The following is a 15,790-nucleotide window of genomic DNA, read 5'->3' as shown; positions in this document are numbered from 1 at the left end:
CAGATTTAAGCTACTGAAGTTCTGGTTTGGGTTTTTTTCTGTGCCAAATGTAAGAAGTGATGAATCATCTAGACTTGTATGCAATTCATACAAGTTTCTTCAGCAATTCAAGAGCTCAAGAGCATTTCTTGGAGCCCATGTTCATGCATGGATTAATGGAGTGATATTTGGAAGTCAACTTTGTGTGATCCCGCTGTTGAGCGCAATTAGAATTGAATGGTCAATGGGGAGTAGTAAACTTCATGTTGCTACAGTGAAGAATACCTGAGCTGGTTTGCTGAGTGGCACCATGGTTGCACTAAAGGTGTTTGGATCCAAACTTCTTGTGGATCTTCTGGCCCTGGAGAGCTGGGTTGAATGTGGCCACTGAACCAACATGAAAGCTGATGCCTTCTGGCTTGTGTCAGTCTACTAGGATGTTTTAAGTGAATGTTGTGGGCAGGGTAATGTCATGTAAAAATGAAGACAGGAGTAAAGCAGTGACTGTAAGAGAAATTGAAGAGCTTGCTGCTGCTATGTTGGCAAAACTTTTTCTGAACTTTGATCTGAGAAAGCAGCATCTGATTGCCAAGTTAAAAATAAGCAATGTAGTAAAAGTATTAATATGTTGTGCCAAACTTTCGGTGGTCTGGTATGTTACTTGATTTTGAATGCTTATGAAATGTATTTCTATTCAAAGCAAGTAGAAATCTTGTATTGGCCATTGCATTGAAGCGCCTGGGAAGGAGGAAGGTGGGTCAGGTTACCATTAGTTTCTGAACTCCCTAGAAGGTCATGGAAGATGTAATCCATGTACATAGCTGTGTGCTGATTCTATTAATAGTGTAAGCAGCTATGTCAACTCTCAAATTTTTCCTCTCTCCTATCTGAGTTCATTTTTCATCTCTGTTCTCAGTTCAGGTTGCCTTCCCTTTGCCAAGCTTTCCAACTTTCTGTTAAAACTGTAGCAGCCACAGGAGAGGGTGACCTGTGTTTGTCATCCTTGCCTTCAGTTGTTTTTCCCTAGAAGAGCAGCTTACTCTGGGCTTGCCAGAAGATGACTCAAATAGCTGGTGTGTGGTGTAGTCAGGGTTTATTGGTTTTTTGCTGGTTTGTGGTTTGTGTTTTGTTTGGGTTTTTTTTCTTTTGATCTCCAGTTAGGTATTTACCAGATCTGCAGAGAAAAATGCAACAGAAAATAATGGCTCGTAACTCCTTTGCTAATGGGCAAGTTGAATGACTGTAGTGGTAACTTAGTGTTAGGAGACAGGGCTTAAAAATAATGATGCAAAGCTGCTGCAACATGTCAGTCTCTTCTTTATGTTAGTTTCTAACTCAGAGATCCCTGTCCTCTCTTGGGGATGTGTGAGCTAATGCCTTGTTTGATTTTTAAACTTCTAAGTAGTAGTTTGCTTTCCTCTTGCAGAAGGTGATAACTGCAAAGCATGAATTTTTAATGAGAAATCTTTGCAGGGGTTGATGTTTCTCTCCAGCTTTTCTAGTTTCACAGTGTTTACTTGCATGAAAACTTGGTTTTCTAGCCTTGCTTACTAAATCATGGAGGATATTATTGTGAGGTTTTACCTAGATGAAAGTTAGTATGGAAATATTTGGATTAGCTGTGTCCCAAAGAGTTTATTTTACCTCTTTTAGATTCTTCTGGTTTGGGTGAGGCTGACAGGACTTTCTCCCTACAGATATTTTCTTTCTATTGCAAGTTTCTATCTGTGCTTGTGAAGAACTTGCAGAGGAATTATGAATCCAAGCCAAGTTGTACCATGTTAGCATGTTTTAAGTCACTAATGTTGATGCTTCTCACACAAGGTGGTACTAAAACAGTCTTTTATTCCTTCAATTTGACTGTTACTTTTTTCAACTTGTGAAAAATCATAGCCTGATATGTGCTTAAAGTGAAATTTATTTCTTCAGGACTGTTGTTTGTCACAGATGAATAAATTTTTGAACTAGAAATACACCACAGATGGACAGAACAGGGATGAGTCAGATTTTTTTGTATTGTTTTTCTTTGTTTCTTCATTCCAGTGGTGTGTGTGGTTTTTTTCTTTATTTGAATGATCTGTCAGATGACACATGCCAAGGATTTCCAGTGAAGTCTTTGTGAGCACATCTGATAAATTTTGGTAGGAAGTCATTGGTCTTGCATTTAGACATCTTGTTTTGCTCACTGAGATTTGCAGTTCCTTCAGCAAAGCAGCAAAAGTGTCAAAGTGTCATCTCCTTGACTGATGCAGCTTTCTGTAATCTGAGCTGAACAATGAAGTTATTTTACATTAATAAATAATTATGTCAGAACACGTCATCTCCATTATATGTTTGGTGGTTTTTTTCCCCTTAGGAATTTTGCATTCTCATGTTACTAGTATTTTCCTCTCTTTCCTAAGAAGTTGCTATTATTGCATTCTTGTTTTTTAAGGAATGATACCTAAACTTGCATGTATCCAGCTGGGAGAGAAATGGAGAGGATAGAGGAGAAAACTTTAATTAGATGAGTGAGACTGTCATACTTCTCTGTGAAAGGAGGTTGAGGCTAGTCCCAAATGAAATAATTTTTTCAGCTGCAGTGATGTGCTGTGCCTCTCAGGTCGAGTGTCTTAGCTGATGCATCTTTACATAGTGAAAAAACTGTACGAACTATGGTTTGTTCCTTCTGATGTTACCTTTGTGCATTTAATTGTTAGAGTAATGGCTGGCACACTATGGATGCTGATGCTTAGCAAAAAATCTAGTTTCCATTACTTCTTCTGTTAACAGTGTAGCTCAGTTTGGGCTGATGGCCTAATTTTCCAGGGTTAAAACATTTGCAAGCAGAACATCTCTGTATGTGAATCAGGAGCTTCTTTAGCATGTGATTACTTTGGATTTGATAGACACAGGTTGGGCAGATATCACTTTCATGCTTTCTTGATTACTCATGAATTCCAGAGGGTATCTTAGGACAGCACTCATGTGCTCGACATGAGTGCTCAGCCTAAAACAAAATGCTGTGGGGTTAAAGAAGGTCAATATTTACAGTGTTTGCAAGGGAATCCTGTGGGTGAACGAATCCAGCATATGGCTTAAATATATTGTTTGCAGAAATTAAGTTTAATGCTTAAAAATTGTAATGCCTAAGAAGCACAAAAGGGGAGATCTCATTTTCTATTAAGAAAATGCAAGTAATACCTTGAGTTGAATTCATTGATTACTTTTATGGGGGAACAGATGAGACAGGTAACTCTCTGTTTCAGAGAGCTAGCAACTTTATTCTTCATAGCCTAAAATGTTAAGGACTTGGACTTTGTGGTCTCAAATGTGTGGCTCTATTGATGGCCATTAACAGTGTTTAGAAAAAAAAACAACCACAGACACAAATTTTTTGTCTCTATTTGACATATATCTGCCTGCTTATTTGTACTGTAAAATGTTAAAGCAACCACAAAAGTATGTGGTTTTGTAATTTACGTGGATCATTTCTTTGTCCTTTCCATATGGGTAATCTTGCAGTACATGACAGTTTGACATGAACTTACTTTATATTGTTGCACAAAGCAATATATTTCCCATGACTGATAAATTGTTACATTTTGTACCTTTTCTTATCATAGGTTAATTGGGGAGAGGGAATTGTCACTCTGACTGGCAAAAGCAATGTATATTATGCTACACCCACCCAGTCCCGAATTTGTTTGCTTTCCAATTTGCTTCTGTAGGCTGAGTCATTCCTACTGTTATAACAAATACATATTAGATAAGTTATCGCAACAAAACTGTTTCTCGTCTCTTGCAGTTGATGATAGCAGAAATTTCAGACTCTAAAGTTAAAAATGAGCTCTTTTTAAACAATGAAAGTATTTTAGACTCAATTGTATAAAATACTTCTGACATTGAATACAGCTGCTCTTTATGTGAAGTTGGTGACAATTGATGTTTACCCAGAAAAAAGTCCTGCTGGTCCTCTTTTTCTTCAGCAGTGTTGATGTTAAATATTCTTTTATTGCCTTCCCTTCAGCAAAGAGAACAAGTACCTGTTTCAGGACCTCGTAAAGGAAACTATAGCAGTAGGATGCAAATCTATGCTTCTCTACCTGCAAAATTATCTTTTTGAGGAGCAGACTGCAACCAACTGCCTTTGGAAAAAAACCTGTATTGGTCAGAGAGACCTGAGAACTGTCGTAAAATTTTAATAGTAGGTTTTTTAGCTCAGTGACATGTATGTAGGTCTTTTGCATGCCTGAAGACCTTTTCATATCCGAGTCTAAATCCTTGTGATTTCAGTGAGAATTGACATTGCTCTAGCTACTTGGTTTCAAAGTTCTCCTCGTTCTGAATAAGTTTTAATTGCTGTTTCACATAGATATTGAGGAACAATTAATGTCAGGGTTTCATTTGCACGATATATCTCAGCAAAACCGCTTAAATTAAAACTTTCCTGTTAGTAGGAATACTGTTAAAGGATTGGACCTGGCTCTGCTTTCAGCAGTGTTCGTGCTCTGTGAGAGCTTAGTTGGATTTTTTTGTGGTACATGGGACTTCTTTAAAAAGCTTTTGCTTTCAGTGGAAACCAAATATCTTCTTCTTCCAGCCCAACTTTGCTTTTGTTTTGTTCCTTTTTTTTCTTCATAAGAAAGGAAATTACAGAACATTTATTACATTATTTGGTATTTCTAACTCACTGTTTTGATTTTTGCAGGTTTATCATCCTGCAGCAAAACTACTAAGTCATGACTTTGCCAAATATTAGATCACATTCTTGATACGTGTAATAGGTTTTCATAATGCGAGGCCTGTAATGGTGACTGCATTATGATTGTAGTAAAAAGATGGAGGCGCTGAAGTGCCTAGTTGCAAAATAAGAAGTATATTTGAATTTTTAGCTTTGACTACTTTTCATACAGTGTAGTCACTTCCAACTGATGTGAAGGAAGTTGGGCTTAATTTCTAGGCGTCTTTGTAACCACGGTGTTACAGCTTGGCAAATACTGTTCTGATTTCTGCCTAGACAGAGCTACCAAAAACTGCTGCTGCCATTAGTAGAGTATATATGGAAATAAAGATTTTAAAATGGTTGCTGCTTTCTAAGCCCCAGATAGTAAAATCCATTCTGCTTACATGTGATATACAAATATTTTACTGATTGAACTGCAAGTGCTTTAAGCTATTTTTTAGGCTGCTTAAAACACAGTTTACTGAGCTACCTGCTCTGAATATATCTCTCAGCACTTGCGTGTAATGCAAATTGTGGAAAGCTTTATTTATGAGATTTTAAAAGGGGAGAGAGAAAGTTAAAATTATTAGTATAAAGCAAAAAATGCACTAAAACAGTTGATTTGAATTACTTCAATATACTGGTTACATTTTCATAGTTAACACTTTATTGGGAAAATATTTTTTATGTTTTGCATGAGGGATGAAACAGTTTTCAATCCAGGGGTCTAACTTAGAATTCTAAGTTAACCAGGCTAAATCTAGACAGGAATGTTTGTTTTTAGAAGTTTTTAGTTTTTTCCGACAGCAGACAGTCATTGAGGTTAGCAGCGTTAGTAGAAACACACTTGTTTTGTTTTGTTTTGGTTTTTTTTTGTTTCTTTGGGGGGTTTTTGTAGGGTTTTTTTTTTAAAATTCATGTTACAATTTCTTGCAGATAGGATATTGTCACTGCAGACATCTGAGCACTGTGATGGCAGTGGGTGTCTTGATCTGGAAAACTTTGTTCTGATCTCTTTCCAAAACCTGAAGTAACTGCTGTTTCCAGCAAATGCATAAAGGTGGAGTGATGTGCTGTACAAGGAACCAGCGATGTGCTCTGATAGCTAATCAAGCTAATCGGGCTGTCTGTTAGCCAGGGCCAGTTTGTTTCACATGCACAAACCGCATGTCTGAAGACTCAGAAACCATCTTGAAGAGGTCTTTCAAGTCAGCTGAGCTAAGTGCAGTATGGGAAGTTTAATACACTACTGTACTGGGAATCGTTTGATGTCAGAAGGTTATTGCAGATTGCTGTTCAGTGTCTGTTTTCAATTTCTCACTTCTTGACTAAAAAGGATGTTTTTCTTGTACATGTAGGCTTGTTTCAACAAAGGTTCAGAGACCTCCTAAGTACAGGACAAAACACAAACCCAGGAATGCACTTGGAGTGATCGAGTAAGATGGGCTATTGGTCTTGTCTTGAAGTCTCCTAAAAATCAAGTTTGATAGCATTTTTTGGGAGAAATTCTTTGAATTGGAAACACAGGGAAAAAAAGTACATAAAGGTAGCTCTGAACTCAAGTCTCTGAACCTGAGTCTGGAAAACATATCACAAGGAGAAGCACATGCTACTTAATTATATACGAAACATTTTTGTCTCTTCTATTTCACTGAAGGGAGGGAAGTCTGAAGGATTAGTCACAACTTGGGAGGAGCCCCACCTTAATTCCATGCCTTAATTAAGTGTTCCTCTCAGTGTCTTTCATTCCTTTGTTGTTGACATCTGTGTTCAAAACCAGGTTATAACTAGAAAGAAAACACAACTAAAAAAAAATTCTTTGCCCAGTATTTCTAGTTTAATTTTTCTGTTGCTTATGTATTAATTATTTAAGAATTATTATAGATAAAATAGACTTTTCACATGCACACGGATAAAATTAATTATTGTATTTGTTTCTTTGACTCCAGGCTATGGTGGCTTGTTATCCAGGCAATGGAACAGGATACGTGCGCCATGTCGATAATCCAAATGGAGATGGAAGATGTGTTACATGTATATATTATCTTAATAAGGACTGGGATGCCAAGGTATGCAATAATTTCTTTCTAAACAATTTTTTTTGTTTGTTTTAGATATACTTGCTGATGCACCTTTGCTACAGGCATATTTTTTCATGTCCTTATTTCTGTGCCTTAGTTGTGTTCTTACTTTATGTTAGCTGTAGGTGTCCTTTGCCCCCTCTGACTCTGTTGTTAGTGAGAGCAGATAGAGATGAAGTGTTTATTTTCAAGGTTTTGAATTATGCCAGCAGGACCTTTTTGACAGTAAGATTGAAGAAAGTAGTAAATGCCTCTCCTGTACACAAAGACTAAATAAAGAACATATGAAACTGCCTTCGGTTTATTTGTCCTTACAATCCTGTCGAATTGCGAGTTTACTGTTAGATTGCTTAATGGAGTATGCTTATAAATAAGAGAGATGCTTTAGCCTGAGAGCATTTTCAAATAAGCCAAGTGTTACCGTCATTGCTACATCAGTGTAGTTCAAAGCAGCACGAGTCTTTGTATTTTTGTAGATACGGGGAGCAGAACAGACTTATAGCACAGTTCAAGTGCTTTAAGAGTTTACTACAAAGGAGAATGATGAAGTAAATTTTTAATAAGGATTTTCCTAGAGATTCAGTGGGCTAGGTAGATCTGAAAAATGGGTGTAGCTAAGTGGCTGTATTCAAAGCATGAAAGAGTAATGCAAAGACAGTTTTAACTGTGCCATTAACTATGGAGAAGTTTATTTTCATTGTGTGTAGGAAAAAAAAGGGATAAAACTACTGATACGTCTATCACAGGTAGGAAGTATCATGTGGAAGAGCACTAAAAGCAGTCAGTTTCTGTGAATTGCGTGCAGCAGATATGGATAACACAGGCTGCAGCTGAGAGTTTTTATTTTTCTTTTTTTTCCCCTCATAACATACTTGCATGAACTGGTAGATCAGAGAGTTGAGTCAAATGGATTCACTTGAAGCTTTCTGTTTCTGACATGCTCTTTTTATGTCCAATTGGATCCTTCAATTAGAAAATAAATTACCAGCCTTTTTTTGCCGTGATAGTATCTTTGCATATAAGTGCACTGGTTGTACTGAGCATCTTAAAATGCAGCTTTGGGGCATTTCTGGTTGATTTATAGTTTCTCTCCTGGAAAAAAATTTAATACATACCAGAGTGTAGACGTCAAGCAAATAGCATTTCCACAATAACTGTGAAAAATCTACTATCTGGATATTTTATTTATGAAGAAAGGTATTTCATTTCCTGCAAAATCTATTTTAAATTACAACTTAATATACTACCAAGTATATTGTTTATTGAAGAAGAAGCTCAAACCTTTTTTAGGAGAACAAATGTATCTAAATTGTCATTTGTTTGCTGATTTAGAACACAATTAAAAAACAGTCATTTATATCAATTTGCCTTGTTGATACTTGCACTGTTATGACTCTTATGACATGAAGGCCTATGGTGGCCGTCTATAGTTAGATTTAACAACATCAATACCATAAGTAGGAAGATTTTAGCATGACTTACATATTTAACCCCACCTACTTGTGCTGTTTTCTAGACATACATAGGTAGGCCCAACTGTTTTCAAAACCTGGAAGAGATTTAAATTGACCATCAGTAATACAGATTCAGGTTTTAGTTCAAAGTTTCCTACTCCTTGCTCATTTTAGTTATAGAAACATTACATAAATTTGTGCTGGTGTTAAATGAAATAATGCCTTTAATGGAGAAGAGTGAAACTTAGATGTGAAATACAATGTTTCGCTCATCTATACTGCGATACTTTTACCTCAATATAGAGATATATATCTATAGACCGTGTATGTATAATATATAGACTGATAGATATATATTCTATATATAGACTGATGTTACCTGTGTAATATCAGTCAGTCTTATCCATTCTTTTGCAAGTAGGTAATGCAGCTAAAAAACCCCCAATAAAAGCCCACAGCTTTTACTTAAACGTGAATGGAGGTTTAATATGTGCAAGCATTCTGAAATTACTCAGTGAAAAATGTGTAGAACATTTTATTAAATGCATTGACAGAAAAGTCATAGATTCATAATTTCTGTAGCACCTGATAAAGACTTTTGTTTCAGTTCCAAGTGTCTGAAATATTTTCAAATGTGATACTTGGTACTTTTAAATACAATGAGACATTGTTCTCAAGCATTGCTTTTAAATACTTAATTTGTAGGTAAGTGGAGGCATCCTTCGGATATTTCCAGAAGGTAAAGCCCAATTTGCTGATATTGAACCCAAATTCGATAGACTGCTATTCTTCTGGTCTGATCGCCGCAACCCTCATGAAGTACAGCCAGCCTTTGCTACAAGGTAGGACTAATGGACTCTCTACTGCATGATGCCTGTTTTATCAAGAAATGAGCAAATCCTAATGAGAAATGAGTGACACTGTGAATTATGACCTGACAAAAAGGTGTTTTGGTTTTTTTCCTCTGCGTGGATGATTAGGCTTCCACTGTGCTGCTGAGTTTGTAGTGACGCCTTATCTATTATTTTGGAGAAAGGTGGGAGGACTGGAAACACTAGAACTTGCTATGTGTGCTTGGCCGAACCGGGTGGGAGCACGCAGAGCCAGGAGCAGGTCTCAGCTAAAGGATGTTGTCTTCATTATTTCCTGTAGTGGCTTTACACTCTTCTCCCTTTCCTTTGTCCTTAGGACCTTCCTGTGTTACTGGAAGATTGACTAGGTACTTCAGCTTTATGTCCCCTCTTGTTGGGAGGGACCTGTCAGAAAACAGTAATTTCAAATTAAGCTGCCATATGCTAGTTTGGGAATTGGGAGAGAGTTATGGGGCAGAAACAACCATGGATACATAAATCTTTTGAGTATTAGAGGAGTTGCTCCCAGTCTGAGGCATAGGGGAAACTGCATATCTCCTTTGTCCCTCACTGCAGGGCAGTGGGTGATGCTAAAGGTACCCTCATTCACTGCCCACATGTGATGAGTAACATTTCCAGATAGCATTAATACGTAGCATTGGACTCGTTGATCCAAGCTTCTTGTTGCCCATGTTCTGATGCATTTGGATGGCCAGAGGACTGGAGCTGTGAGATAACAGAAGTACCTTTGGGAGAAGTAACTTGAAACTGCCTTCGGTGCATCCTCTTGCAGCCTTTCAAGAAGCTGTACTGCTCTCCCCTCCCCCTTTGTGCTCCCAGCAGAGTTAGAGGGTGAAATGCCATTTACTAAAGCTCCTTAAAGTCTTTTCTCAGTAGCTGGCATTTTGTATTTAAATCCTCTACAAATAGTGGAAGAACAGAGGACCCGTGATAATTAATTGTTCCTTGTGCCAAATGTCCAAAAAAACAGGTTTTTGCATTGTAACTCAGTGATGGACTTGACCTAGCAAAAAGATGAGATCACAGGACAAGGTGGTATAGGCAGAGACTTCATTACGTGTTCTGGGCAAGAACTGTAATAGCAAACTCATTAGGAAAAAGAAGTGTAAACTTAAAGCACCAGTGTCACCCCTTCAATGACTGTTCAGACAATATATACTAATAGGAAAAAAAAAACCAGAACAACCACTTGTTTTCTGAAAACTGTATTTTATCAGACTGCAGAAGTATCATCTCATTTAGGCTGTGTTTCATGCCAAGTGCTTCACTGTTCTTTTTCCTTTGATTTCCCTAGGTACGCAATAACAGTGTGGTATTTTGATGCAGATGAAAGAGCACGAGCTAAAGTAAAATATCTAACAGGTAATCTCTTGTTAATATCTTCTCTATTGTTTGTTTTTTCTTGGTGATAGAATAGCTAAGTAGTCTAGCCTCATCTCCTTGCCTCACCCCATGCACAAACAGAGGGAGAAATCGGCATAACTCAAGAATCGGGTTTTACAGGGAGGGGTGACCCAAGGATTGAACTCCTAGGCAGAGGCTGGGGAAGAAATCCAGGTCAGTGCCTGTCCTGCTCACACTTTCTCTGAGACCTGAGGCTGCTCAGTATTTTTACATGGGGGATACAGCTTCCCCCTAATCTTGTCTGCCTAATAGGTGTGGAGAATACTGCAGAACTGAGAGCCTCGAAAATAGTTTTGATTGACTGTAGTGATTCAACAAGTGAATACAACTTCACATGACTAAAATTTTATATTGGAGAAACAAAAGCCTAAAATTAAAATCTGGAATCAAAGAATGGAGTTACTTCCTCCATTTCCAATTTCACGTATCTAGCATCTGTTTTCCTTTTCTGGCTTCTCCCTCAAGAGGAAGTTGATTTAATTTTCCCGTTCAAATTAGCATTATAAGGAGAAATGGCCTAGAACTTCTGCCATGCTTGTAATTGCCATCACAATTTTGTGTTTGTTACAGTAGTTTAAAAATAAATGAAAATTAGGTGTATTTTGTGTACCACAAGTGCACACATACATGGAGTTTTGTCAAGAGCTCTGATGCCAATGATGTTGAAGACATGTGCCAATCATTTCCAAATGATATTTCCATGCAATGCTGTTAGGTGTCTGAAGCTCCTAAGTAGCCTCCTAAGAGCTGTGTAGCAGCTCTGAAAGCTGCAGTTCAGTTCAGTCCCCCTTGGTGCAGCTGGTGACTGTGTATTTTGGGAGTGGTAAGAGCAGTGCAGCTCCTGCCTGGCTTGTGAAGGGAACCCCTCAGCTCCAGCCAGGTAGGATGTCCCATTGCTCCGTGGCACATGCCTGGCAAGGCACAGTGACTTCCTAGGCAGTCAGGAGTGACAGATAATGCCTTCCTCTCTCCACAAGAAGCCTTTCTATCTCTGAGCTGGCCTTCATGTCACAAGTGTGTGACGGTGCAGCTTCTGGAGCTGGCTTTACTGGGTCAGAGCTCTGCTGTTGCCTCTGCACAGCTTCAGCTGCTGCCCTTTCAGAGAGTGCAGGGAAGTGGTTTGGGTGGGCTTGCGCCTGATGGGAAGGTGCTCCCTCCTCTGCCCCAATCCCTCTCCAAGTCCCCCTAAACTGTTGGCACTTAAGGAAGGAAGGCTGGGTGGTTTAAATTTCACAGAACCACAGAATCAATTAAGTTAGAAAAGACCTCTGAAATCATTGAATCCAACCTTTGACTGAACACCAGCAGGTCAACTAGAACATGGCACTCAGTGCCACATCCAGTCTTTTCTCAAACACCTCCAAGGATCGTGACCCCATCCATTTCCTGGGCAACCCATTCTATTTTTTAATCACCCCTTCTGTGAAGAAATTCCTCATCCTCCCTCAGTATGAGTTTACCCTGTAACTGGTTTATATTACCATAATGTTGTGTTTTCAGTTGTCATTTGCAATTAAAATTGTGTTCTTTGCTGTATATCTGTGGCAAGAATTGTGCAAGATGCTTTTTATTTTCTACTGACAATAATGTATAAAATTATAGAATAAAATGTCGTAAAATAGAAAACTTCATATTTGGATTAGTGTCAGTCTAACTAAAGCCATGCAGAATATGTGTTTTTTTCTTGCGTGTGGGATATTGTGTCTGTTAATGTTTTGATAGTCAAACTTTATTTGTGGTGACCTGAATAAGTCAATTTTTAGAAAAAGGACAAAAGAGATGCGCATTGGTTGGTGGTCAAATGGAATGTTGCATTTTAAAAATCTCTCAGAGATTTTTTTACCGAGGTAAATACCGAGAAGCTCTGGATGTTCTGATACAGAATAATGGGCAGTATCCTCAGATTCTTAATTGTCCGTTCTTAAAGCTTACCTTTGTAAGGTCTGAGATGATGAGCTTCAGAACTGCACGTATGATGTGAAGTATCCACTTCTCTGTGTGAGCAGCCAAATATGTGCTGCCTTTCAGAGAGGAAGAGTAACCATGGCTCGTTAACTTTACACAGCACAGGATACAGAGCATGTATACAAAGATACCTATCTTGCTAGATCATTTGTACTAAACCATCTTCGAAGTACTCTCTTAAAACTAATCTGGACAGTGAATGTAGCAATTGTAAAGACTGTACTTTGATAAATGCTGAAAAATAATACTGATTTCCTTTTCATATTTCTGCAGGTGAAAAAGGTGTGAGGGTTGAACTTAATAAACCTTCTGACTCAGTTGGGAAAGACGTTTTATAAGCCTTTGATTTAGCAACTCCCTGTGCTATTCTCCCTGATAAATCTTGATGCTATCTATTAACTTTTGAATGTGAATAACAAGATAAAGGAAAATCAACAACAAACCAACATCTTAATAAGGAAGCAAACAGTGTTTCAATGTTGCATCAAATAGAAGGTTCTTTGACTGCTGAAGCATTGTACTATGTGATTGTGACTCCAGGCCTGTGACTGCTTATGTGAAGAAGATAAGCAATCAGTAAGAAACAGCATATGCATCTGGACATAAATAAGTGCCCTACATAGAATTTGTCCATTCTTATATTTTGCCAGACCTGTCATCCAGCTGAATCCATTTCATCTCTCCCTTTTTTTATATGGTAAAAGTTTGAATTTTGGGTAATTTTTGTATGACCAGGTACAGTTTATCAAAATTGAGTCTTAAAAAAAAAAAAAGAAAAACTGAAAAAAAAGGAAAAAAAATTACAGTATTCTCCAAAATAACATGGATCTATTTTTGTAAAACTGTTCATACTGTTCTCCTCTGCCATGAAAGACCTAATTTAATGTAAGGGTTGCCAGTAACTGATAATCACTTTAATTTTCTTTACACCTTAAGTCAGAAAAAGAGCACTTTAATTACCAGCTAAAAACCTGATTGTTTTATATCATATCTCACACTAATCTTAACTTTTAAAGATTGCTGCTGTATTGTTTTTTTGACTATGTTCTCTTGAACCTTATTAACAGAAGCAAATCAGTATCTCGCTATTAGTAACATTCAGTTTGTGGTTTTGTATGTTGAATCCACAGAGGGGAAGTTTCTGTTTCTTCTTTGTTTTGGTTTTTTTTTTTGGTTAGGGTTTTTTTTGTGTTTTTTTATTTTTTAAGTGACTGGCACTAAGTGAACTTGACACTATCGGTTGCTGTCATTGGCTTTGGGGACCTGGTAAATACCATCAAGTTACAAGTATATACAAGGGCTTTCCTAGGCTATTAGAGGTACCCAGAACCTCCTTACTTACTTGACAGAAATTTTTGAGCTTTCTCCCTTTTCTAAAAAATACTTGCCACCCCTCTTTCCTTTGTATATAAGTTAATAGAATATCTAAAATTCCCTTTTTTTAATTTCCTTTTCAAATATTTGTGTCCCGTGCAGTCTGTAAGTTGACACCTTGATCTATTATATAGTATCAAGGAAATGGTCAGCACACTGAAGCTGAAGTGCATCACTCTGTAGGCTCCTTGTGCAATACATCTTTAAGTTTTCACTGTGCTGAAGGATTTCCCCAAAAAGGCACGGCCCTTTGACAAATACTGAGGTAAATATTTAGTAAGAAAACTCTTACTTTCTATTACATTGTTTTCATTTTATCAAGGAGAGGGGGCATCACAGAGTAAAAGTGAGATGTGCAGAAACTTCGATATTCTTATTTTTAAGAAATTGATATTTTGGACACTGATTTTTTTTTTTCTTCTTCTTTCCTTTATTTTTTCTGAGCTTTAAAAGCTTGAGAAAACAAAAGCAAACCTATCAAAAACAGCATTCATATTTACAGGAGTTTCGGGGTTGATCAGCTTACCCACTGCAGTTTTCTATCTGTTCCTTATTTCCTTACTTAGCCAAAACAATGTGAGTGTACAGAAATATTTCTGTATATATTACAACTTGTGACAGTTTTAGCATCTGTATAGTTTGTATTCAATTAGAAACCTTTTCTATGGAAAGCTCAGTAATTTTTTATTAAAAACATTACTATTGTTCATGTAAAACATGAAAAAGCTAATTGTTTAGTAACAAACTGACAGAAGGGGGAAAAAAATTCAGTATTGGTATATCATTTAGGAGAACCAACAGAAATCCCAGTTTTGTTTTGATTTCGCTTTTCCTTTTTTTAGTAAGTTCTTGCCCTGTACAGTTCTCTTCGTCTTTCCTCTTTTCTTCCCAGAAAAACAGACAGGATACTTTACTGTAAGTGCCTCTGCCAACCTGGCCAAGGAGTGCAAATCTTCATTACTGTCTGGTCTGCAGTGCATTTAGGTTACTAATAAAACAAGCAAAAAACTCGCCTCTTCTACTTCATCTTCTTTAGTACTACTTTAACAGAGGTTTTTTTGGTTTTGTTTTAGAAATGTAAACATAAGCCTTTAAACTCATTTCAGTCCCTCTGTAATTCAAACTGCTGCAGTTAAACAGCGTATCAAATTCTAATCACACTGTAGGTTTGTGCTTGCCGGACAGGTTTAAAAAGTGCTTAATTTTTCACTCCATGTAAGTCATTACAACAGGGTCAACAAATCAGGTCAGCCATTTCTTCCATGTCCTTCAGAAACTGTTCATTTCATGTCGGTTGAATATTCAGTCTTGAGCATCACCAAGCAGGTCCTTGTTTTACAACTATTTTTTAAACTGTCTTATGATCTGTATGTGTCTAGTCCTGGTTAAAAATAAAGCTTCATAATGCTATTTTTATTCATGATGTTAGCTGGCTGTGAAATACGAGACCTTTATCTATAGCAGGCGAAGAAATTCAGGATTCATTTACAGGTTGCCTATAAAGTTGTGTAATTTCAAAAGCAGTGTTCATTATGAAAGAGCTCTCAAGTTGCTTGTAAAGCTAATCTAATTAAAAAAGATGATGTATAAAGGTTCTTGAAAGCTATGTGATTATTTGTAATCTTTGTAACTTTTAAAACTACCCTGTAGCAACAAATTTATAAATGCCCCCGATAAAGGGGGTATGTGAAATTTTGGTTGGTTTGTGGGGGGTTTTTTGTTTTGTTGTGGGTGTTTTGGTTGGGATTTTTTTGTTTGTTTTAGTTCTTCTGTTGTTGTAGGTTTGTGGGGTTTTTTAAAATCAGAGCTATTTCTGCTCTGGAGAAGGATCTGTTTTTTTTTTTCTCTAGACTGCCTACAGTTACCTGGGTGTGGTGATCATTTTCCTGATGATTTCCTCCCTCAAAACCAGGACCATGTGTGGGCTTTCTGAAGAGTGATGATGGACTTAGAGTC

General features: G+C 37.3%; 1 protein-coding gene across 1 annotated transcript in view; it reads left to right on the top strand.

Moving 5' to 3' along the window:
• Positions 1-15,429, top strand: part of EGLN1 (egl-9 family hypoxia inducible factor 1) — a 35,434-nt gene extending 20,005 nt beyond the window's left edge. The window contains exons 2-5 of the mRNA XM_017817453.1: positions 6,634-6,753; positions 8,925-9,061; positions 10,386-10,453; positions 12,734-15,429. Coding sequence (XP_017672942.1) covers positions 6,634-6,753; positions 8,925-9,061; positions 10,386-10,453; positions 12,734-12,798 — 390 coding nt within the window. The 3' untranslated portion in view covers positions 12,799-15,429. The remainder of the gene's footprint in view (positions 1-6,633; positions 6,754-8,924; positions 9,062-10,385; positions 10,454-12,733) is intronic.
• Positions 15,430-15,790: the final 361 nt, after the last annotated feature.

Source organism: Lepidothrix coronata, unplaced genomic scaffold, assembly GCF_001604755.1.
Source record: "Lepidothrix coronata isolate B3197 unplaced genomic scaffold, Lepidothrix_coronata-1.0 Scaffold61, whole genome shotgun sequence".
In the NCBI taxonomy this organism is placed as follows: domain Eukaryota; kingdom Metazoa; phylum Chordata; class Aves; order Passeriformes; family Pipridae; genus Lepidothrix; species Lepidothrix coronata.
This window is presented reverse-complemented; position numbering and strand designations above follow the sequence as displayed.